The sequence below is a fragment of the Notamacropus eugenii genome, chromosome 3, assembly GCF_028372415.1.
Source record: "Notamacropus eugenii isolate mMacEug1 chromosome 3, mMacEug1.pri_v2, whole genome shotgun sequence".
NCBI lineage: Eukaryota > Metazoa > Chordata > Mammalia > Diprotodontia > Macropodidae > Notamacropus > Notamacropus eugenii.
The window spans coordinates 190,703,772-190,730,427 of record NC_092874.1 but is presented as its reverse complement, the minus strand read 5'-3'; the positions used below and the strand labels follow the sequence as shown (position 1 = coordinate 190,730,427).

Here is a 26,656-nt window from a genome sequence, read left to right as displayed (position 1 = left end):
TAGAAATGTAAGGCATATAATCCACTGATAACAAAAAAAGAGCTAACTCATTTTAGCAGCTTGTTGGCAAGAATAATTAATTCAAATGGGCTATCAAGTATTGTTATAATAAGAAATTGTAATAAGCAATTCTAACAATAGGTACTTTTAATGATACCCCTTTATGAGCCATTCTCAAATACTCTCAAAAATGCTCACATGGATTTCTGATCTCATTGATTTGAATGTTCCCTTCAGTGATGCTGACTTCTATTAAATCATGCCTCCCTATCCTGTGCTTATATTGGCCATGTCTTTGCATGTGTTCACTACATGGAGTCCATCCAGTGTCCTGGGAGCCTTTCTTGTTTCTTTTGATACTAGGAGGATTCCTGATGTACAGGAGCTGTTCATTTTATCTCTCCGTCTCACCATATGATCAGCCCACCTTCTTTTTCAACCACACAATTCTATATTGAAAAACTACTCCATTTCTCCTTCATAGTTCCTTGTCTGTGATGCGCCACAGACTGCTCATGCTCATCATGCATCTCCCCATTGCTCTCTGAATGAAGCTCATTTTTCATTCTTTGGAGACCCATAGTGTTCCATGAATAACAGCTATACACAGCACTGATAGATTATTGATATTAGATAGATGGGCATTTGTTTTAGGAAGAAGCTTTGGATCATTAACAGAGCTTGTAGTTTCCCAAAGGCAATCCAGTCCATGCTTCTCCTGTTAAGTTCTTGATTTGAATAATTTTTCATTTGCAGTATCTGAACAATATAAGTACACATATCCATATATGTGTAACAAGAGAGGGATGGGGCACCCACTCACACTTAGGGATCCCAGCTCTGGGATCCTGGTACAAACTGGATTAAGGACTAAGGACCTTGTGCTCTTAAGAAAGGAGTTAGGTTTTTTTCACTGGCTTATTATGTTCCCTACCCCAGAAAACCGGGGAAAGTTACTTTAAAGCATAAGTTTGCGTCATGTGTAGAGTGTTCCCAGAAATGAATATAATAAAGGTTCTCAATGCACAATGTAGATTACATATAGGACAATTATTTATCCTACAAAAAATGTTGAAAGCACAAAAATAGACCTTGACAAAAGCTTAAAATATGAAAACATGTTGACAGATTGGAGAACTAGATTTTTTTCTGACAATCTGTAAACCCTCACCAAAATAGGAATTATATACGAGAAAAAGTAATTTCAGCTGTCTCCAATGGCCAAATACTATTAACTGTAATAAGGTAACAATCTGGTAAACTAACAACTGAGAAGGCTTATCCTTCACCTTAATTGACTTAGTCAGCATCTCCTCCCCCATTTCCCACAACATTGTTTCAAGCTGAAGCCATGGACTTGCAAGATAATTCAACTCTAGCACCTATGCCTCCTCCCTGTAGCAAGGACAATAAAAAATCGGATGTTTGCTTTCATTGGGACGTCAGCATGACTGTATTCTGTGCTACACCATATAGTTTAGCCAGAGAGTTGAGATACAGATGGAACTAGGGCAGGATGCCAGCATGTGTGACTGTGTGATGATGCACTAAGTCCAATAAAAAGAGCCCACATCTAGCTGGGGCCAGTACTGTCATCCTTGGAGTCACTTGAGGGCACAGACTGAGTCTAATAAAATGTGAATTGATCAGTTGGGAGAGGGCTGAGGTGGTTATATGGTTCAGCCCCCAGGGAAACTATCACCAAAGAATTAGGAATCAGAAAATGAACAATAGGGGAATATAAGGAAAATGTTTGAAATTGCCAAAGATTTAAAGAAGATAATCCATTTAAATATTTTGAGCATTAAGCAGATAAACCAGAAGATATTAATAACAGAAGGGAATAAGGCCTCTAAAGGAGTCTTGATATTCATGAACAACTTTTTTGTAAAATTTATTTTATTCTGAACTTAAGAAAAAAAAGCATTTCCATAACATAGTAGAATAGAAAAAAAAAGATTGCACATAAAACTGAAAATCTATTGTATATAATTTGCTATTGCTTTTAAATATGTAATAGAGTTATCATGCAACTTTTTTCCTTTCTTTTTCTTCCCTCTTCCCTCCCTGCCCTAGAAATGGCTACCATTAAACATAAATATACATGTACATATATACATATACATATATATACACATATATATTTACATACACACTGAGAAATAGAATCGATTTCTCTAGATGCGTATAGTATCTTCCTTCCTAGTCAAAATGATTTAATCACTCAAAGTTGTTCTTAAAACAATACTGCTGTTATTATGTACAATATTCTCTTGCCTCTATTCATTTTACTTTTCATTATTTCATGCAAGTCTATCAATGTTTTTGTAAGATCCTTGAACTCATCATTTCTTATAGCACAGTAGTATTCCATCATGATCATATATCACAACTTGTTCAGCCGTTCCCCAATTGATGGGCATCCCCATAATTTCCAGTTCTTTGTCACCACAAAGAGAGTTGCTATAAATATTTTAGAGCACATAGGTTTTTTTTTTCCTTTTTCCCTAATCATCTTTGGAAACAGACCTAGTAGTGGTATTGCTGGGTCAAAGGGTACAGGCAGTTTAATAATTCTTTTGGCATAATTTCAGATTTTTTACGAGCAACTGTTGAAAAACAAAGAAAAATGAATCAACCTCTGATGACGCAGAGGACCCTTTAGATTTCTAAGAGAGCATGAAACCACAAAAAGGATATTCTTAAATGATTCAAAAAAGAAATGAAAATTGTGAAAGCAGAATTTGTGGCCCACATAGCAGAAATAATTGGCAGAATAAAAAAACTTGAATACTTAATGGCTAGCTTCATCAAAGGAAAAATAGAATAACTTATTGGAAATGTAAATACACAAAAGTAAGGGACACCCTGAAAGAAGAAAAGCAAAAAGTAGCAATGTTTGCAAAAAACCCAAAATATGAATTCTGTACAATCAAACTACAACAAATCCACAAGATAGGATACACAGACATAGTTTACAAGGTATAATTTCCAAGAAAAGAAACAAGTAAAAAAATAGGAAAACCATAATGCAAGGAATAATATAATAAAACTTACCAGAATTTCTGAAAAACAGAAAACTATCAATCAAAAAAAATCCATTGGTTACTTTCAGGAAAAAAATACCCCCCCTCCAAAAAAAAAAACCCCAACATTACTCTGCTGCAAACTCCAAGACTTGAAAATTCCTACGACAGGTCATTACTTTATCAAGTGCAGGAATTAGTATAAAGTAGTTAAAGGTAATAATTCCACTGATAAATAATAAATTCCTCAAATAATGAGGAGAAAGATCTTAAAAGAAAAAGAAAAAGAACTGAGTACCACAAGACAAACATGCATCTATTAGAAAATGCAAGAGGAGATGGACTAATGTTTTCAAAATTGAAGGAGCCCAGAATGCAACCCAAAGTGACCTACTCTGCAAGACTCAGCCTAATCACTAATGAAAAAACATGGATGTTCAAAATTTTTTTTTAAAGCATTCAAAGCAATCCTAGAAAAAAATCAGATTGTACATATTATTTGCTTTCCAAAAACCCCATAAATTGAAATATAAGAAATACAAATTATACATATGTATACATAAATATATAAAGTATACAAAAAACAGATACTGAGAACAAACTAACAGATTATTAAGAGGTTTTTTTTTCTAAAAGTACACAAGGAAACAAGAGTGATAGTAGAAGCCAAATGGAAATGATGATGATGGAGAAACTGACCTGAAATTGTATGTACAAAACCTCATAACATCTTGCCTTACAGGTGAATCAATGTTTTTAATAGGACTAAATTAGAAAAGGTAGAATGTATAAATGGGGAGTGGCTAAGAAGAAGATGTAGACGGATGTTATGTTCCCTAATTAAGTCAAAGGTTGAAAATGAAATGAAAATAACTCCTTTGGTGTTTTGGGAAGGAGAAGGAGAAAGGGAGAAATCTTTTTTCTAAGGACTTGTTTCTATAGTGGGAGAAAGTACCATTGTGGTGTGCTTCCATGGGGGAAGAGAGATATTTTAGAAGGAATGAAAAGGAATTTTCAATATGTTGAAGCTACAGAGGTTTGGGAATTAGAAAGACCATCATCTTGCCTCTGGAGAAGGGGAATAAGAGCTTCTTGGACAATAAACATCCAAAAAAAAAAAAGAATGAAAATGGATGGATGCAGGGAAGACACTTCATGGCAAATAGGAAAAAATGTCCAAAGGGAGAGAAGTGGTAAATAATGTATTGCACAATTAGTGACATAGGAAAATTCCTACCAGAAGGCATTACTCTACCAGAAGATGAGAATTGGTATTTCTAAGAATGAGGTACAATATAAAAATGGGGATGAGAGCAATATCAATAAAGCAACTGCAAAGAAACTGATTAGAAAAGGGAAACTAAAAAAGATGGTTTAGAAGCTTTAATTCAAAAGGAATACAAGGATTAAAGGAAAACTTGATAAGTATAAGGGTCATGAATCAAAATGAAAAAAATAAAGAAAAGAAATTCTTTTTAGAAAAAAGGTGCAAAAAATTAGAAAAAAGACAACTAGTGAACAAAAATTGAAAGGGAGTAGAGAAAGAAGGTTTTTACTTGACTACTTAACTGAAAGGAAAAAAGAAGGTAAAGAATTAAATAACTAGATAAATGGAAGAAAGAAAATGGACCCAATAAATTAAGTAAAATTCTGAAATTAGGGAAATGGATAACAAATGGGATGACAGTGGTGACTGAGGGTGAAAGGAAGAAAGTTGTTGGGAGTATGGTTCTCTTAAAGTAGAATAAGCTAAAATAATAGAAGAGCCAAAGTATTGTCTTTTCAAATGAAGAAAAATCCAGGGGGAGTGGGAGGGCAGAGCCAAGATGGTGAAGTAGAAAGATGGACCTGTAGAAGCTCCCCAACATAGTTCATAAATTACCTGAAAAAAATGACTCTAAACAAATCTTAGAGCAGCAGAAGTCACAGAATGACAGAGTGAAAGAGACTTCCAGCCCAGGATAGCCTGGAGGGCCGACAGGAAGGCTCTATCATACCAATGCAGAGCAGAGAGCAGCCCAACCTGGGCTGAGAGGCACGGCGGGGACAGGACCCAGAGCGGGCTTCAGGAAGCTACTGGGCGGCAGCAGTTCCCAGATTGCTCAGCCCACAGACAACACAGACAGCTTCAAAGGTCAGTGAGAAAGTTCCTTCACCCAGAAGGGATTGCGGTCAGAACTCAGGGCTGTTGCCACTGAACAGGCAGCATCCATTTTGGAGCCCTCTGCCTGGATCCCCTGGGGGAATTGAGCGGCTGATCTAAATATTAGGCCTGAGAGACACTCTGGGGTGAGGAGGAGTGCTGGTGTGGTGAAGCTGGTGGAGGCTCTGGAAAGGGAATTCAACTTGAAGATCCTGGGCAGAAAAGTTTTTGTAGTAAACTCCTCTCCCTTGTTTGTGCCACCTTGGAGGAACTGAGAACTTACAGGTCCCCAGAGTATACCCTCCACTTGACCAAGGACTCAAAAGTCAAGTAACTGACTGGGAAAATGACCAAAAAAGGGAAAAAAATAAGACTATAGAAAGTTACTTTCTTGATGAACAGATATTTCCTTCTATCCTTGTGGATGAGGAAGAAATATGCGTACCATCAGAAGTCAAGGATTCTACATCCAAAACCTCCAAAATAAATATGCAATGGTCTCAGGCCATGGAAGAGCTCAAAAAGGATTTTGAAAATCAAGTAAAAGAGGTGGAGGAAAAATTGGGAAGAGAAATGAGAGTAATGCAAGAAAATCATGACAAGCAAGTCAACAGCTTGCTAAAGGAGACCCCAAAAAATGCTGAAGAAAATAACACCTTTAAAAATAGGCTAACTCAATTGGCAAAAGAGGTCCCAAAAGCCAATGAGGAGAAGAATGCCTTAAAAAGCAGAATTAACCAAATAGAAAAGGAGGTTCAAAAGCTCTCTGAAGAAAATAGTTCTTTAAAAGTGAGAATGGAGCAAATGGAAGCTAATGACTTTATGAGAAACCAAGGAATTACAAAACAAAACCAAAAGAATGAAAAAATAGAAGACAATGTGAAATATCTCATTGGAAAAACCACTGACCTGGAAAATAGATCCAGGAGAGACAATTTAAAAATTATGGGACTACCTGAAAGCCATGATGAAGAAAAGAACCTAGACATCATCTTTCATGAAATTATCAAGGAAAACTACCCTTGATATTCTAGAACCAGAGGGCAAAATAAATATTGAAAGAATCCACTGATCACCTGAAAGAAATCTGAAAAGAGAAACTCCTAGGAATATTGTAGCCAGATTCCAGAGTTCCCAGGTCAAGGAGAAAATATTGCAAGCAGCTAGAAAGAAACAATTCATGTATTGTGGAAATACAATCAGGATAACACAAGATCTAGAAGCTTCTACATTAAGGGATCCAAGGGCTTAGGATATGATATTCCAGAAGTCAAAGGAACTGGGATTAAAACCAAGAATCACCTACCCAACAAAACTGAGCATAATACTTCAGGGGGAAAAATGGTTATTCAATGAAATAGAGGACTTTCAAGCATTCTTGATGAAAAGACCAGAACTGAATAGAAAATTTGACTTTCAAACACAAGAATGAAGAGAAGCATGAAAAGGTAAACAGGAAAGAGAGATCAAAAAGGACTTTCTAAAGTTGAAGTGTTGACATTTCTATATGGAAAGATTAATATTTGTAACTCTGGAGACTTTTCTCAGTATTTGGGTAGTTGGAGGGATTACACACATGCACGCACACACACACACACATATAGACAGAGAGTGCACAGGGTGAATTGAATAAGAAGGGATGATATCTAAAAAAGTAAAATTAAGGGGTGAGAAAGGAATATGTTGGGAGGAAAAAGGGAAAAATGGAATGGGGCAAATTATCTCTCATAAGAGGTAAGAAAAAAACTTTTTCAAAGGAGGAGAAAAGGGAGGAGGTGAGAGGGAAAAAGTGAAGCTTACTCTCTTCACATTTGACTTAAGGAGGGAATGACATGATCACTCAGTTTGGTATGAAAATCTCATGACAGAAGAGAGGGCAAATGGGAGGAAGGAGTAATTAGATGTAAACCTTTTTGGGGAGAGACAAGGTCAAAAGAGATAATAGAAGAAATGGGGGGCAGGATAGGATGGAGGGAAATATAGTTAGTCTTACAGAACATGACTATTATGGAAGTCTTTTGCAAAGCTACACATATATAGCCTATATTGTATTGCTTGCCTTTTCAGTGGGGATGAGTGGAGAGAGAGGAAGGGAGAGAAGTCAGAACTCAGAGTTTTAGGAATTAATATTGAGAATTGTTTTTGCATACAACTGAGAAATAAGAAATACAAGTAATGGGGTATAGAAACCTATCTTGTTCTACAAGAAAAGAGAGAAGATGTGGATAAGGAAGGGAGGGGTGTGATAGAAGGGAGGGCATATTGAGGGAAGAGCTAATCAGAATGTAAGGTGCTATGTTGGGGGAAGGGGAGAGATAGGAAGAAAACTTGGAACTCAAAATTTTGTGGAAATAAATGTTGAAAGCTAAAAATTAATAAATTAATTAAAAAAGAAGAATTTGATGGGACCTCAGCGTCCCTTAACTTATCTATTCACTTAATCCAGTCCCTTCACTTTACAGATGAGGAAACTGAAGCCCAAAGATGTAAAGCTGCCTAGAATCATAGGGCTAGAAGAGACTTCAGAGGCAGACCAGCTAGTCCAACTCCCTCCTTCTCCCCCTCCCTATTTTACAGATGAGGAAATTGAGACTTATAGAGGTTAGGTGATTCTTTTCAAAGCATAATTAGAGGGACCTCAGATATTAGCTAGTCCAACCACCTCATTTTGCAGAACATGCTTTGGGTCTGGATGACACATGAGATTCCTAATGAAGGACAAGAAAGATGAGTGAATGAATGAATGAATGAATGAAGGTATATTTTTAAATTTAGTGAAAATGAAAATGGCTAGAATACTCTCAGCAGTTTCTTCGGATGCTTTAGTCCCTAAGGTCTCTTATTAAATAGAATGGCCCAGAGGAGGAAAAGAGCAATCAGACCTTTAGATGAATGTTGGATCCTTGATTTTGTGTTGATGAATCACCATTACTATGGGAATGTTGCCTTTGTATTTTTTCATCTAAGAGAAATTTGGAGAAATGGGGCCAAAAGGAAACAGGATGCAAAGCAGGCATTGTGTCCTTGGCAGAGACCCAGGATGACTCAGAACAGCCCAGTGACCATAGGATGAGATGATTTGAGCTTCCCAAACCCCCAGCTCTGTGGTATAGTCCATCCAATTTGACCCACACATGGGTCAAGGCATGGTAGGAAAGCATCCTGTAGGTGAAATCAGAGGGCTGGGTTCTTATCCAAACTCCATTACTCAACTACCTATCTAGTCATGGGCAAATCACTTCTCTTGGTTTCCTCAGCCTGCAGAAGAATGTAGATGAGACAGATGGACTCCAAGACTCCATCTAGTCTTGAAGTCTATGACTTATAAGTCTTAATAAAAGTTAGTGATTTAACCCCCACACCGCCACTGATTTTCTGGTCTTGATATTTTGGGCAAAAATTCCCTCATTTAATGCAATTTTTAATTTATAGTTTTAATCATGGATATGAACTCATTTCTTCATAGAACATGAAGTCTTAAATTTCATGGATTTTTAGACTTGAATATATCATATATTATACAACTGTACCTGATTCATAGATTTAGAGTTATAAGGAAACCCAAAAGCCAGTAAGTCCAACCCCTTCATTTTACAGATGAGGAAGATGAAGAATGTAGAGAGTTCAAGTGATTTGCCCATAGTTACACCACTAGTACATAGTAGATCTGGGATCAATCAATTGATGAACGTTTATTAAGTGCTTACAGTATGTTAGGTCACTAGGCTAACCACTGGGAATACAAAAAGAGGCAAAAGATAGCCCTTGCCCTCAAGAAACTTACAATTTAACGAATCAAACTAAGGGTCTGTGACTCCAAACCAACTACTCTTTCCAATGTACCACATGGTGAAATTTCGGCCAAGCTGTTGTTGGACAATAATAATATTCACAGGTGTATAGTGGGGGGTAGGGGAGAACAGGAGAGGGGAAAGTAAATAATCCAAGGAGCTATAAATTGGTATTGAAAACATTTCTAGGGTCTAGGGAAATAACATCCATTTATTAAAGACTTATTATGTGCAGAGTACTATGCTAGTAGTTACAAGTTACAGCATGGAGTAGTAGAGTCTCTGACCTTAAATGTAGTTAGAAATCTTACGACAGTTACTTGATAGCTATAGGATCCTCTGAATCTCAATTGCTATATGATAATGTGACCCACGTCATGAAGTTACTATGAGGCTCAAATGAGATAATGCATATAAATTGCTTTGCAAATATTAAAGGTCTTATTAGTGAAAATTATCAGGAAGGAATAAAAAACATCATTAGCCACAAATAGAAAAAAATGCAAACAACTCTAATAATTTTAAATGTGAATGGATGAAGCAATCCAATTAAATTTTTAAAAATGATACTTTTGATTTAAAAAACCTACAATCTGCTGCTTAAGAAACACACAACAATACATACATAGAATTAAAATGAGGGGCTTGAAAAAGATTATTAAACATCAGGGAAATTCAAAAATTCAGTTCAAGAAAATAGCAAACCAAAAGTAATAAAAATAATTATAAGGACTTACTATGTACAATTATATGCTAACAACATTAAGAACACAAAAGAATCAGAAAAAATATCTTCAAAAATACAAAATATCCAAATTAACAGAAGACCAAATGAAAAGCTTAAAAAATCTAATCTCAGAAAAGGAAATAGAGGGAAGGAAGGAAGGAAGGAAGGAAGGAAGGAAGGAAGGAAGGAAGGAAGGAAGGAAGGAAGGAAGAAGGAAGGAAGGAAGGAAGGAAGGAAGAAAACATAACTACTTAGGAAGAAACTGTGAAAGTGTGTATGTGGGAGGAGGACTCCCTGGTCATTATTAATTCAAAGGAGCATTCTATCAAGCTTTTAAATAACAATTAGTATAGGAAATGCCATAAAACTGTCCTTATTTGCTTATGATATAATGCTGTACTTGAAAAATATTAGAGAATCAGCAGATACTAACTGAAAAATAGCTGCAGTAAAGTTACAGGTTATAAAATAAACCCTCAAAAATCAACATATCTATAAAATATAAAACCTAAGAAAAAATAAGAGAAACAGAATTCTTATTCCATGTAACTATAAAATACATAAATTATCTGAAAATTGACATACCAAAGCACACAAAAGACATGGTACAAACAGCCAGAAGAATATTCATGCCTATGTCTAGCATGTGCCAATATAATAAAAATGATAATACTACCAAACTTAATTTACACTTTTAATGTTATATCAATCAAATTATGAAGGAGATGCTTTATAGAATTTGATAAAATAACAAAATTCATTTGGAAAAGCAGAAGATCTCGATTTTCAAGGGAAATGATAAAAAACAAAACAAAACAAACAAAACTCACCGAGGGATGAAGGGGGAATAATAGCACTTCCAGGCCTCCAACCATATCATAAAACAAGTCATCACAACTATCTAGTATTGGTTAAAAAATATTTTTGTTCAGTAATATCCAACTCTATGACCCCATTTGGGTTTTATTGGTGAAAATGGTGGAATAGTTTGCCATTTCCTTCTCTGGCTCATTTTATAAATGAAGAAATGGAGACAAACAGGGTTAAATGACTTGGCCAGGGTCATACAGCTCCTAAGTGTTTGAAACCAGATTTTAATTCAGGAAGACAAATCTTCTTGACTTCAGACCCCATCCACTGCCCGACTTAGAAATCCCAGTTAAAAACAATAGATCTAAATCCCACTGTTTGCAAAAGGTCTTTTCTACTCCTCTTTCCTTTCCTAATCTTAATTTCTAGCCTATCCTGAGATTATCTCCCATTTGCACTGTATGTATCTTGTATATAAATAATTATTTACCTCATCTCCTACTTAAAATATGAGCTTTTTTAAGACAGTAACTATGTTTTTGCCTTTCTTTGTGTCTCTAGCACTTAGCACAGTATTTGACAAATAGTAAGTATTTAATAAATACTTACTGACCGACTGACATGTCCATTAGCCTCTCAGGCTGACTCTTATGTGAGTTTTGTTCAGAAAATTCCTTTTAACTCCTGTTATTCCCCTCACCAGGAAAAGTCATTTTCTAGCTCTTCACCTGGAGCAAGGGGAGGGTGAAGTTGTGGGAAAAGGACTCTTAAATATTCCTCTCGAGTCCATGAAACTCACAGGGGGCAGGCTAAATAGAAAAGACCCAAACGGATTGCTAAATGTTGCCTCACTTCCCACTCACTTTCCAAAACTCCTTGGCTTCTTAAATCAGCATACTTTGAAGCACTGTCAGCTTCACAAATATGGCTGAGGTGCGAGGATAGCCTTGCCACATGCCTCTATGAAAGGCAGGGTGGTGAAGTAGAAAGGTGGGAGTCGGGAGAGCTGGGTTCAGATGCTAATTTGAACACTCACTAGTCTGATCTTCACTAACCACTCTGAGATGTAAGTGCTTGATAGGATAATGTCCTCTTTGCTACATCACACAATAGTAAAGACCAGATAAAAATAATGTGTGAAAATATGTTGAATTCCTAAAATGGTACATAAATGTATACTTATTTGTCATTATTTTTATCTGTATTTTATTGACACTTGGCACCTCTTCCAGCTCTGACCTTAATCAGACAGGTTCAAATCTAGACATCCTTCTGAGATGTTTCCAAATGTAAGCTGTGTTCCTGTCTAGGTTTCTACAAATGTGGGCAAAGGGACTCCCAGATATTATACAAGCACTGGATATAAAGAATAAATTTATTGAGTATGGAACGGGCTTCATTTTATAGCAAAGAAAATGTTGAAGATAAAAAAGGAATCATAGTATCCCATAAAGAAATGTGGAAAACAGTGAAAGGAAGAGGGGAAGGGAAAAAATATTTATATAGACTTTGCGTCAGGTAGCGTGCTGATGCTTTGCAGATATAATAATGACAATAATAAGACATAACTTTTATAGAGTGTTAAGTGCTTTACAATTATCACTTCATTTTATCCTCAACACAACCCTTGGAGGGAAGTACTGTCATTATACCCATTTTATACTCAAGGAAACTGAGGCAAATAGAGGTTAAGGGACTTGCCTGAGGTCTCGCAGCTAATAAGCATCTGATGCTGCATTTGAACTCAGGTATTTCTGACTTCAGTCCCCATGCTCTATCCACTATGCTACCTAGCTACTTGTCTTGACAAAAAGCAACCAATAAAATTCTCCTCCCTAGAGGGTCTGGTCTACCTATGTGACCTCTTCTTCCTAGCATTTAATAGTCTTACCTGTAAAATGAGGTATTTGTTCTAGATTAGGAATTCTAAACTTTTTTTTTTGGTGTCACAGAATCTTTGTCATTCTGATAAAACCTGTGGAACCCTTCTTAGAATACCATTTTTAAAATATATAAAGTAAAATAGAATTATGAACAAAATCAATTATAATGAAATATATAATCATATAATAAAAATATAAAAATATTTTAAAAGCAAATTTATGGATTCCAGATTAAGGACCTCTGGTCAAGATGAACTCTATCCCTTTACTTCACATGAGTCCTTAACATCTTCCTTCATTCCACCACTCTGTTTCCTAGGCACTAATTCAACCTCACAGAGATACCCAATCTAAGTCTAAGAGTTTCTCTGTGAAGCTGGATTAGTGCGTAGGCCCTGGAGAGAAATATGGGACTCACTTAAAAGGAAAGGGGAATCATACTATACCATACCATACCATGCCATGCCATGCCATACCATTCCATATCATGTCATAGCAACTTTTTGTGGGTTTCTACAAGTCCTTTATGTCTTTCCCAAGTTTTCTATGGAATACAATGTTGTTCTATATCCCAATATTTTTTTTTATTTTCATTGCTTATATTGGAACAGAGGACCTTCTTAGCCACATATCCATGGAGGCCCACAGAGACAATTCTGTGTGGAGCCAAAGAAATGGGATTTTGGGAGCCATTCCAAAGCTTGAACCCATCTCATGTAAGCTTCTTTTTGTAGGAGGCTTTAAAAGTTTTAAAGAATTTTTGTAGATGTGATCTCACTTTAAAAAAAAAGTATATCTGATAAATTTTCTCCCATTCTTTTTTCCTTCTCTTCTTGTTTCACCCCAGACACCAGTGAATGAGTTAAATGATTTTATTGACTTTTATTCCCACCACTTTGAGTTGAATTAAAGCTTATTAAACAGAGGCATTTGGATTAAAACATAAAGCATACATGATCTCAAAACTATGTAAGTCAGTTCTCTGAAGGACAGCTTGTCTTTAATTACAGAGGTTTTAAACTAATGGCTAGAAGTATAAAGAAGAGATTTAGTCCTTCCTATGATGAATTTTATTTTTAATATTTTCACCCTTACTGTTGGAATTTATTTTGTCATTTGGTTAAAATCTAATTGATAATCTCCATCTAAAAGTTACAAATGCATTTCTATTTCTTTATTATCTTAATAATCCTTAGAAATGTTACAGGAAGAAAGTCTAATGGGGAAGTGCCTGTTAGTTAATACAAACTGCTATGCTCTGTCAAGGAAAATTAATGATATTTCCTTAATGCCATATACCAATTCATGACTTAAACAAATGCCCATCCTTCAGAAAGAATGGAATCTTTTCACTTGATGAAGCAAAATACATAATGTCTTTTTACAGCTGTTCTAGAAGACAACACTGGTTTTGAGTTTCATTTATAAAACATAAATATCAGATTGTTATTCCTGCCATCTTGTATGCCAAAATAGCATGAGGACAGTGATCTTTTTTGTACAATGAGATGACAGAAATTATAAGTTAAGCCAAAATCTAACATGGGAAATTATTTCTTAATTATAACTATTCCAAATATTACTGCTTTACCTTCTTTCATAGAGAGAGGTTAGAACATTCCATTTAGTGCATTGAGAAGACAGTATTGTGTCACAAAAAGGACTCAGGACTTGGACTCAGATGACCAGATTTCTACTTCTGTCTTTGTTAATCCTTCAAATATTGACAAACACATTTCCTTATTTTAAAAATTACAAATTACATTTTTGTAGGGGCGGGAGAATCGTAGAGAAGGAAAGACTTTGGGCAGGGAGAGCAGAGGAAAAGAGGAGAGACCTGGAGTTACACTACCAGCTGACCAGGCATTGAGAGGAAAAATCCATGTGACTTTTTTGACCTTTTACTGTATCTTGGGGACTTTTGGAAAGTAGGGAGAATGTATTGGTGAGTTGAACCTGTAAAGGGAAATAGGAGTTAAGTTTATCCACTGAAGAGGAACACTCTAAGTTAGGATCATTGTGATTCATTTTCCTGGAAACTGGAGTGTTATGATCTGTTCCATCTGTAAAGAGTAGTCACCAGGAGAATTTCTCTAAACAGGGGTCATGTTTCCAAATTTAGGATGGAGTATTGGATCTACTAGAATCCAAATCAAAGGACAGGAAAACAGGGAGCATAGGTCCAAAGGGATGATACATTATCTTCAAGAGGGATGGCTGGTAAGGAAAAGAGAGGAGTGAAGGCAGGGGCAAAATGAAGTCCAAAGTAGGACATTCAGGTAGGATATTAAGAGGTGGCTGGCTTGGGGGACCTTCTTAAAGGAGTTTCTCCATCCACCATTAAAAGAGGTCCCAGGGATGGAGGGTATTGATGATATTAAAGAGAAAATGGGTACACAGAAGAATGCATTTTAGACCTGCTCTTGTCATTTTCTGTGGGCCTCAGTTTCCTCATTTGTAAAACAGAAATTACAATATCTGTCCTATCATATACGACTATCTTGATGATCAAATGACTTTTGTTATTATTTTGCCTAGTTTTATAAATACCCAATGGAAACTTAATTGGTATGGGATTAAATTTGTAAATTAATTTAAATGAAATCCTCATTTTGATTACATTGGTGGAAGGCTAACTATGAGTAATGAGTATCCTTCCAATTATTTGTCAATCTTTTTTCTTTAAAGTCTTATATAGTTGTATTTGTGTATCTTATTAGATTGGCTATGAAAGACTTTTTCTATTTTGTCATTATTCTGAATGGAATTTCCATTTTGGATTTTATTGTCATGGTATAGAAATGCTGGTAATTTCAGTGAATTTCTTTTTAGTCTGCTGTTTTACAAACAGGATCAGTAAATTAATAGGATAAAAAAAGAAATCTCCCAAAGTTATCCACATTTCTACTTAGCAGTAACTAAATCCAGGGAGAAAATGGAAAGGGAAACCCCATTCAGAATAGCTATAAAATACATAAAATATTTCTATTTGTAAAAATAATTTATGTGGCATAAGAACTCTCTGTCCTGTAAATGTCTGATAGAATTCAACAGTAACTCTGTCTACTTGTATGCTACTTTTCTTCTGAATTAATTTATGGACTGCTCAAATCCTCTTTCTGAGATTGACTTATTAACTATTTTCCATTTTACTAATTTTAGAATTTTATAATTTCACAAAACTGCTTCTATTTAAACTTTTACTATTGCTAGCATTCAATTTGTTGTGCTTGCTTCTGATTATTTAAAAAATTTCCTCTCCATCTATTGTGCTTTGTTCCTTCTCATGGTTTACTTTTGTGATGTGTTTTTCTTGTCTTCCTCTGAGATTATCTCCAATTTATCTTGCTTGTATACTGCTTGTATATTGTTGTTTGGATGTTATCTCACCCTTTCATTTGTGAGCCTCTTGAGAGCAGGGACTGTTTTTGTTTTTTACGGGTTCTTTCATTTTTTGCTTTTGCCTTTCTTTGTATCTCTAGCACTGAACTCAGTGTTTGGCAGCCTGACGTATAACAGGAGATTAATTGTTGACCTGTTCATTTAAAAAAGATCAAATCAACTAATAATAGTTGTATATTCATATAAATTTTGTTAGCTCCTTCAAAAACCAGATCTTTGTTTTATCTATTAGTTCCTTTAAAAATATTTTGATTCTTTATTTCTTATCGTAAAGTGGTAAAAATGTTGAATTTGGAATCAGAGCACCTGGGTATTAATAACCCTAACTCTGTTGCTTTCTAGCAGTGTTAGCAGTGTGACCTAAGCAAGATATTTAACATCTCTAGCTTCAGTTTCCTCATCATTAAAATGGTGCCATTACAGTAGTTTACCTTCTTCCTGCTCTAAATTCCAGATCCTTTATGTCTTCTTTGTTTTTTGACTACTATTAATTTGCTGATTTTATAATTTTTTAATATATAATAATTCACAATTGAGTAATTTTTGCTCTCTCTTTTGCTAATATACATCTTGAATTATAATTTTCATCCTATGACTGTTTTAGGTGCGTACCATAAGCTATGGCATGCTCTGTTACCAGAATTATTGCCTTTAATAATTTAATAAGGTTTCTATGGTTTTGTCTTTGACCCAAACACACACACACACACATATATATATATATATATATGCATGAATGTATATATGTATATGTGTACATATTTAAAATCTCCTTTTAAGATTTTATCCTTTTTCATATTTTCTTAATTAAATATAACTTTGGTTATATTATTAGGTGAAAAACTATGTCTGCAAAATTTCCATATTTTCAGGAGTTTTTATGTCCTAGTAAAAGATCATAAATATCCTATGGAAGTCTAAGAAATATACTAAGATTCCCATTCATTGTTCTCCGTAGGCCTCAAATCCAATTTCACTGCTCATCTTTCTGTTAGTTTTCTCTAGCTCTGATGGAAGAATGCTAAAGTCACCTGCAACTAGTATGATATATCACACATATCTTTTTTTCATTTCAGTTAGCTTTTCTTTTAAACATTTGATTGCCATGCTATTCAGGATATGTATGTTGAATAGTGACATTATTTAATGTTCTAATATAATGCTAATCATAAATAAATAATCAATCTCTTTTGTTAGTCTATCTTGGCAGTTATCTATATTTGTGATTCCCTAATCTGAAATCATGATGGCATTTAAGGCTTTTTTGCCTTCAAATAAAGCATAAGTTTTATTTCATTCTCTTACTTTGAAACTGCAGTATTTCTTGTAATATGATATTCAAGCTTTTTTTTCATATTTTCTGAGGACATCAATAATTCTTAGAATGGTTTGCCAAGCATCTTGTAGCTCTATTGACTTAGTTTGTCAAAATCTGAAGCATTCTTGTACTTTTTCTGTTTTTGTTTTTATTATTATTTGTTCTGCCATCCCAATATTTTTATTCTGAGATTCTTCTTGGCCCTTTCAATCCCTAGAATGGAGTAAAATGTTTTAAGATTTTCTGCCATCTTTTCTAAGTTTTTTCTTTCCTTTTCCTCCTTTCCTTCCTTTTTTCTTCCCTTTTTTCTTCTCTTCTCTTTCCCTTTCCTTTTCCTTCCCTTCCTTTCCTTTCCCGTATTGCTCCTTTTCCTTCCTTTTCCTGTAATATTATCCAATATAGCTAATTCCTGGGAAACAAACTGCTTCTACCAATATTAGGAACTATTTGGTAATTTATATTCTTAGAGAGTTTTCCAGGACATTGAGAAATGAAGTTGCTTACCCATGGTTGCATAGTTAATACATGTCAGAAGTCGTGCTTGGCATTAGGTCTTCTTAACTCCAACATCAGCTTTCTATCCTCTGTGTTATGCTTCCCGTCTTTTTTAGTAATACATTCTAGAATTATGCCAGCAGTATTACCTGGTAGAGAGAAATCATGATTAACACATTTATTTCAGTTAAACTTTATCTTATTGGAGTCAGCCCAATATTCTAATTTCAAGACCTTTGTCAATATTAATTCTGTCATTTAGTGAAAAGATAGTGCCATATCCCAGCTTTGTGCCACATACAAACTTGATAAGCATGCCTTCTATGTCTTCAAACCATACTATTCAGTCAATAAACATTTTAAAAATTGTATGTACTAAGTACTGTGCTGAGGTTTTTTGTTTCTTTATATTTTTCTAGGAAACCAGCAATTACCTGTTGATTCACCAAACTCTGTCTGTCCTCTAGCTCTATTGGCTTGGTTTATCAAAATCCAAAGAATTCTCCCAGGTGTATTTCTTTTGTTTTTACTGTCATTTGTTCTTCTGTCCCAATATTTTTGGGATACAAATATGAAAAAAAAAAGAGATAATCCTTGCCCTCAAGGAGCTTATAGTTGAAAATGGGAAGACAAGTACACAAAAGGAAGCTGAAAAGGGGAGGGGAAGAGAAGGGAATGTGCTCTGGGTCATGAAGTCCAAAAAGGTACATCCAGGTGAGAAATTAAAGGATAGTTGGCCTAGGAGTCCTCCTTAAAGGAGGTTCTCCTCCCTCCATTAAAAGAGGTCTTAGGGGTGGAAAGTATTGATGATATTAAGCAGAAAATGGGTTAGGCAAAAGAACTGCTGCTGCCATCTTCTGTGATCTCAAGTTTACAATCTCTGGGCTTCAGTTTCCCCATTTTTAAAATAGAAACCACAATATCTCTCCTGCCTATCTCCTAGGTCTACTTCAATGATCAAATAAGATGCTATATTAGAAAGTGCTTTGTAAGTTACAAAGCCTTTTACAGTATAAGGTATTGTTATTGTTAAGTCCCTGTGGGCAAACAAACTAATCTGAAGTAACTTTCTGCTTAATAACTTAGTCATTCCTTTGTTGAGGTTCCCTGACTGCTTAATCATTTTTCTATCTACGTTTCCTGACTATTCTGGGAAGTAGCTCATAAGTAATATTTAGGTGCAATCAGTCATGATTGATATCAGGATATCATTAAAAGCCAGTTATCCATGTGATTTAACTTATCTTAAACCTTTATCTCTGGGGCTGGGTCAAAATCTTTGACCTTTCCCCCAATTTGTATCTCTCCTTCAGTCTCTCAATTTCTCCTGTAGAGAGCACTAGCTCTTAAATAGGGCAGTTTTTCAATGAGAATATGTTCCTCCTAATGAAGAAAACATTTTCATGGGCATTTGCATTAATGTCCTGATTCCAGTTGGAACTTCGAACTACCCTAATATCTACCTAATATTGTTAATTAACTCGTTCCATTTAAAATTTTGGGCTACCCCAATATCCACCTATTATCCCCCTTTATCAAAGTGAAATTAAAAAAAAAAAACCTTCCATGACAGTAGAAATTTTCTCATACAGTAAAAACAAATAACACTGTGGCGTTTAAGTGGAGAGATGATTTGAAGTCATGAAGGAAAAAAGAAGCACAAAACCATGAAAAAATCCTGGGTCATTGGTATTAAGTTCAGCTACTTTAAGTGTTCATGTATTCCTTCTTAATTATAAGTATTTAATTAAATTTTTTTTAAAAAAAATCATAATCCAGTTGTAAAAATTTGTTTCTCCAACTTTCAGTTTTAGATGCCGATCCTTTATATGAATCTGGAGTTAGTGAATTATATCTGTTTCTTTTGTTTCTTTATATCTCAACAGAATACTACACCTTTCCACGTTACAGTCCAAGATGATAACAGCATTGTTGTCTCCCTGGAAGCTTCAGATGTCGTGAGTTCATCATCTGTATATGTTGTAAAGATAACTGGTGAATCTAAGAATTATTTCTTCCAGTTTGAAGAATTTAACAGCACACTGCCTGCCCCTGTGGTCTTCAATGCCAGTTACCATGGTCTTTATTACATAATCACTTTGGTGGTGGTGAATGCAAATGTTATGATCAAACCAGCCAGATCAATCACTGTGTTAACAAGTAAGTACTCTCTTCATTGTGATCCTCCAAGTACCTTCTTTGGATGCATACATACATACACTCACTTAGAGTGAGGTAGCACCCATTCAGTAAATAGGCCTCTTTAAGAAATAGTCAGGGAAGGGCCCCTTTAATGAGCAAAAGAAAAAAATAAATCAAGCTGGGAGGGGAAGAGCAACAGTTACTATTAATAAACACTCTAAGCCAGGAAAGGAGAAGGTCCTTCATTGCATCCTGGGTCATTTCCAGTCATCCTGATTAATATCTGGTCACTGGATCTAGATGGCTCAGGAGGAGAAAGTGAGGCTGGTGACCTTGCACAGCTCTCTCTCACTCAAAACAAGGTCAAGTGCAAATCATGTCATCATTTCTCTGATGGCATGGTCTTTGAAAATGAAGGGTGAACACAACACACACACATATGTATACATATACATGTGTGTATATGTGTATATGTATGTATGTATGTGTGTATGTATGTACATACCAAAAATAATTTGCTTGCATTGGAAAGACAATAGACCTATTCAGGATACCTAGATTTTAGTCCTAATTCTATAACTAAGTTCTTAGGTTCAGTTTTCACGTTTTTAAGATGAAGTTAGATCAAATGATCTCTAAGTTCATTTCAAGCTCCAGTATAATCTATGGTTAAAACACAAAGAGGAAAACAAAAGGATTAAGAGAATTGGAAGGAAAGATGATAAAGTAAAAAGAAATGAACATGTTGTGAGGAAGAGCAGGATGACCACACAAATTTTTCAGGATTCACTGTACTTTGGTTGTAACATACTCCGATCTATATCTTCATCTGATGGTGTAATTATTTTATATAAAATCTAATGAGTTCCTATTGTCTATGTGATACAGTATAAGCATGAGATGGTGATAGTTAAGACCCTCTACCTTTTGGCTCCAATCTACCTATCTAATCTTTTGTCATGCATACATCCTTCATGTTCTCAGGAAATTAAGGATCTTCAGGTAGGGACCACAATAACTTATGGCTTCCTATGGGATAGTGATGATTTTAGGAACAAAGAATCTCCTCTAGATTAATCAGACTGCTAGGGAGTTTGTTGCTGCTAAAAGTCATTCTTGATAGACTAATTAACCTCTTGTCAGTGGGTTATATTGTTTGGGTGTTATTAAAGGCCAGCACCCCAAAGAACATAATACACATTCATCTATTGTTCTGCCTTTAGTGGTTCCATTAATATGGTCACTCTTTCTAGTTGTTCAGCTAGGAACCAGCAATCCTCATCCTGTATAATTATTGCCCATTCTCAACATGAAATTCTCACTGAAGTATCTACACCTTATGCTGGAGGCTCTCCAATGATTCTTTTGGTATTTCATTTCTACCAGTGTGACACTATTGAGGTGTTAGCTGTTACTTTCATGGCATTATCAATCCATCCCCTTTTGCATTAATGCTTGTCTTCAATGATAGTTTTGTATAAGAAATATTTCTTGTGTACAGACCATCATTGGTAGATATTTTTCACCTACTGAATGTCACGCTATCATTTTCTGGGTCATCTGCAACTTTGAGTCTTCTGAGATCCTTGTGTTCCATGATTCACAGGCATTTGGCATACCTAGGAGTATAATGGCATTTTAATGATGGATTTTTGCACAAAGGAATAGCTATATATATCTATGTAAGCCTACATGGATATTTTATGATAAAATTATTTTTTTGAACAAAAGAGCTCATTAGCCTGAAAGGCTGTATGCCTCTTGACTCCTCACAGCAATCAGTTGCTACGTGTTGTTGATTTTACATCTTCAGCATGTCCCTTCTCTTTCTTGACTCAAACCTAGTTCAGACCTTCATCACATTTCCCCTAAACTATTGCAGTAATTCCTTAATTGGTCTTATTGTTTCCAGTCTTTCTCCTCTCCAGTCCATCTTCCAAAACTCAGTGCTAAAGCACAGGTCTCACCATGCCCCTTTCCTGCCTAAGAAATTTTGGTGATTCTCCAGTCCCTCTGTGAAAAAATGATCTTTAAAGCCTTTCATAGTCTGGTTCCAAAGGGGATTACATATTATTCCCCTTCAAATGCCAATTGTTCCAGCCTAATCTATCCACGTGCAGTTCTCTACTTAGGGCTTGTGTCTCGTACAAGTTATTTCCCATGCCTGGGATGTTCTCTCCCCCTTCACTTTGTCAGAACATCCAGCCTCCTTCAGGGTTCAATTCAAGAGCTACATCTTTCATGAACTCCTTCTGATTTTCCTGGTAATTTCTGTCCCCTGCCTCCCAAAAGGAGGTATTTTTTTTATATCTTATATTTACTTATCTGGTAAGAATGTAAGTGGAATGTAATTTCAAAGGGCAACAATAGTCTGATATTTTTCCTTTCTATCCCTAGTACACAGCACCTAGTAGGCATTTAAATGCTTGTTCAACTGAATTGAATTAACTTTAACTTTGTAATAAAATATACTGATTGTTTGAATGCTTGATTACTTTTTAGTTTGAGCAATGCATTGGACAAAAGCCTGTTTTAGATCAAGACAGTAGATTTTAGAGAGAAGGGATAGTTTGGGATTAAATGGCAAATCCACAAGAATGGTTGTGCCATGTAATTTGCTGGTATAAAACATAAATAGTCAGTGAGCCTGAGCTTAAATAAAATGCTGTCAGTCACCCACAGCATAGTGAATACCATGAAAAGGTAAATCATAAACTACCAATTATTAATTGGTACTAGTTTTTTGTCCTTCGTTTTCGAGAGGACCATGACATCAGAAAATGATGTCATGACTTGCAGTTGACTTTGATTTGAGGGAGGGAGGGCTTTTCAAGGTCACCAGCCTCACCTTCTCCTCCAGTGCCATCTGAATCCAGTGACCAGATACTCATTGGGATGACTGGAGATGGCCCAAGATGCAATGGGAGACATTGGCCCTTTTAGGCTAAGGTCTTCTTCAGGTGCTCACATAGACTGAACAGGCTTCTTTCAGAAGTAGTCAAGGGATGACTCCTTTAATCAGAAAAAGAAAAAAAATCAAGATGGGAGGGCAAGACCCTCAGGGTGGCTGTTTCAAAGAGAAACAGTTACCATTGCCATTCACTCTAAGCCAGTAGGGTCAAAAAACCCAGCCATTAAGTGGAGTATGGGCAAGGACCTGTTGTGGCCTAATCTATGGTTTTCAGATGAGTTAGGATTTCCTGGTTTCTCTCTCATCCCAACCCCTCCCCCCAATGCTTAGAGTTTAACTTCCTTTCAATGATCTTTTCATCTCTTTCTAGATTTCTAGATTCCTTTCTATACTTTCTAAACTTTTTTCTTTTTAGACTTCTTTTTTATTCATTCCAATTTCTTTCTTTCTTTTACCTTAAATGCATTTCACCCTGAATTACCAATATAAGAATATACTGAAATAAAGTGAAAAACAAACCTCATTCGTGATAGTCAAATTGACTTTGTCATTCCTCCTGGAAAGAATATGTCATTTCAACTCTTCTTGGGCTCTTTCTCACTGTCCTTACAACTTTCCAAACCAAAATACTCCTCCCTGATCACCATTCTTCTTATATATTCTACGAGCTCCTTGAAGGGAGGAATTATCTTCTATTTTACATGTATACCTTGAATGCTTAGCACAGTGCTTGGCACATAGCAAGCACCTGTCATTTAATGAGTAGAACACCAGACCAGGAGTAAAGATAGACCTGAGTTCAAATCCAACTTTGAATCTTTGTCAATTGTGTGACCTTAGGCAAGTCACATAACCTCTGCTTACCTTAGTTTGTAAAATAGCACCTACTTCTAAGGGTTCTTGTAAGGATGAAATGAGAATATTTACAAAATGCTTTACAATCCTTAAAGGACTATCTAAATTCCAGATATTATTATTAAATGATTTTTCATTACTTTATTTATTCATTCATGAAATATTATAAAACAAGAAATTTAGCAATTAATATGTGCATATAATACATAATTACTTTCCCAACAACTTCCCCATTTAGAAAAGTAAAACTTCAAAAGAAGTGGGCAAAATATACAATGTGTTATATAAAGTAAAGTAAATGTTGGGAGGAGGATTTGAAACCTGTGATTTCCTTAATGTAGGGACCTCCTTGTATTGAAATTTCTTCTACCAATGAAGATTAGCACCTGTTTGCAATTTGATATTAGCGAATTGATTGGTGTACAGAGAGTTTATGCCTTGTCCAGGGTCACACAGCCTGTCAGAGGCCAGACTTGAACTCAAATCTACCTGACTTGGAAGCTGGCTATCTGTCCACTAGACCAAGTTCCACAAATAAGAATCCTAAGACTGTGCTACTCTGAGTTAGTTCAAATCCATGTTTTACTTCCAGAAGAATAATTCTGATCAAGTCAATCCTCTGCTGAAAAATCTTTCAGTGGTTCTCTATTGCTAGTTAAATAAAGTTCAACTTTTCTTCTGGCATGTAAGACCTTGTACAACTTGCTATCAGCCATATCTCATGCTCCTCCAGTCTACGTACTCTGTGTTCCAGCCATACTGTTGGTTTGATTTGGCCGAATTTTGCCTTTTATTTACCCACTCAGTTCTGACTTTGCAGGCAACCAAAAAGGCCTTATCTTCACCACCTAATAAGCAGGCAGAAAATAATTTCGAAATGCCTGTGAATGCTCTGAAATAGAGACCCAAGACCCTCCGTTCCCTGTCATTAGGTGTTTCCAGAAGCAGGTTCATCAAATGTGTATACTCCTAGGACTGAGCCTTTATAGACTTGTCCTTGTCAAATATAGAACATTAGACTTTGGAGAGAAGTTAGAAATTAAGTAGTGCTACTATCTAATTTTACAGATGAGAAAATTGAAGTCCAAGAGGTTAAGTGAATTTCCCATGATCCCACAAGTAGTTAGTAGCAGAGCCAAGCCTGTAACCTAGATCTTGTGAATCTTAATCCTGTGTTCAACACTTGCACTATAATGAATAGAATGAGCAAGGGGAGATAGATTTAACCCTAGTCCTCCACATAACATCAAGTGGACGTGTGCCCCCAAGGCAAATCATTTTTTTCTTCAATAAGCCTCAGTGTTCCTCATGGTAAAAGGTGTCAAATGATGCCTGTCTTTGTCATGGATGTATAATGGTGATCCAGCAATGATGGAGAAAATATTACTAATGCTAGTTATGCTTAAAAGTGTGTCATGCATACTTTTTTGGGGAGGAGAGCCAATTGGTAAACATTTATCAACATATTGTTGAACTGAACCATATCTTTCCATTTCCAGGAAACTATGTTATTTTTAATAAAGAGTAAGATCAAATTAGATTTCTTGCTGCAAAATTAACCTGTTGACTTGAAAGAACTTACAGCCCATGAAAATCCTCCATGTCTTTTTCAAACTGCTTCCTCCATCTTGTACTTGTGAAGTTCATTTTCCGAAACTGAATGTTAAGACTTCCCAGTTATCCTTACTGAATGTCATCTTATTAGATTCAGTCTAGTACTTTAGCCTCTCCATATCTTTTTTGGGTGCTGATGCTGTCAACCACTCTGACAGGTCTCTCTCTTGGCTTTATGTAATCTGCAAATTTAAATTTAGTGAGGCTCATTTATAATTTTAAGTATTTTACTGTAGTATTTGCATTAGGACTCAGCATTAGTCTAGAAGAAACTGATTTAAGTTATTTCATTCCAAGTTGACTGAAACAGAAAAAGCCAGCAGGCAAGTGGAGATTTCACAATTCTTTCAGCTTAAAAATTTAAATAGATTGGAGTAGCATAAACAATAGAAGAAAATTAAACATATGAACTCTTATTACAGTGCTTATTAACTTTCAGATATTTGACAGTAGCTTTGATCTAAAACTATTGTGCCCTAAGCTATAAAAGGAGAGGCAGCGGCCTTTCTCTTATAGAGAGAGAGCCCTGGTGACAGAGGAGGTGGAAAAAGAAAGCTTATTCTTTTGTGACCTCCCTTGCTGTTGGCATTCATTTTGGTGCTTTTAGATCAAGAGTCAGCAGTCAGATGAGGTTAGAAATCATATTGGACTCCACAAAGGGACTTCAAATGGCTCAAGGGTTCTTATGGAATAATCAAAGAGGTGGTAAGAGTTTGAGACTAGAAGTTACGTGAGTTCAAGTCATATGTGGCTTCTGCTGGCTTCAATTAGGCCAGAGCTGAAATCAAGCTCTTGGTAACAAATTTTAATTTGAAAATATTCCTCATGATCTAAATAGGCATATTCAAATCAGATAATGACTTTACTATTGCAGTGAAGGTGGCATGACCCTTAAGAAAATTCTACTGGAAACAGCTGATTTAAAATTTAGCTTGAACCTCTAAATGATTTGGAACACAAAGAGACATTGCGAGTTGTCATATAGCCAGCCCTCAGTTAAAACTTCCAGAATTAAAGTGAATTATCCAAACCAAAATTTAATTTGGATCTTATATGGAGTCATTTAACCCGAAGCAAAAATGGGAGCCAAGATGGGTGTATGGTAGTAGAAAAAACAATTGGAAAGTATATGTAGTCACACTAGGACATGTGGTGATTCAACTTTTGACTCTCCAAGAGGTCCAGAAGTGGGGCACAGTATCCCAGGGGTGATAGTCACAGTGGAATAGCAGAAGAGAAACTTGAGAGGAGGCATGGGAATGGCTTTGAAGGGAAAAAGCACCTTCCCACCTTCTCATACCTTTCAACTCCATGTCAGTATCCCAGATCAAAGCTTTCTGCCTTTTACTAATTAGTGGTTTGATCTTATATTTACTCTAACTCAATCAACAAATGTTTATTTAGTACCTATTGTGTTCCTATATCTTTTTTGCAATTCAGCTAGGTTTTCCTTTGTGAAAGGGAAAAGTATCTTAGTAAAGACACTGGAGTAAAGTTTGCCATTTCCTTCTCCCACTCATTTTACAGATGAGGAACCAA

The 26,656-nt window shown here is 35.7% G+C and overlaps 1 protein-coding gene across 2 annotated transcripts in view; it reads left to right on the top strand.

Annotated features, from left to right (window-relative positions):
* The window catches only part of PTPRO (protein tyrosine phosphatase receptor type O), a 218,039-nt gene that overhangs the window by 83,624 nt on the left and 107,759 nt on the right, over window positions 1–26,656 (top strand). For both annotated transcript variants that reach the window (XM_072653643.1, XM_072653642.1), the window contains exon 2: window positions 19,482–19,755. In XM_072653643.1, coding sequence (XP_072509744.1) covers window positions 19,482–19,755 — 274 coding nt within the window. The remainder of the gene's footprint in view (window positions 1–19,481; window positions 19,756–26,656) is intronic.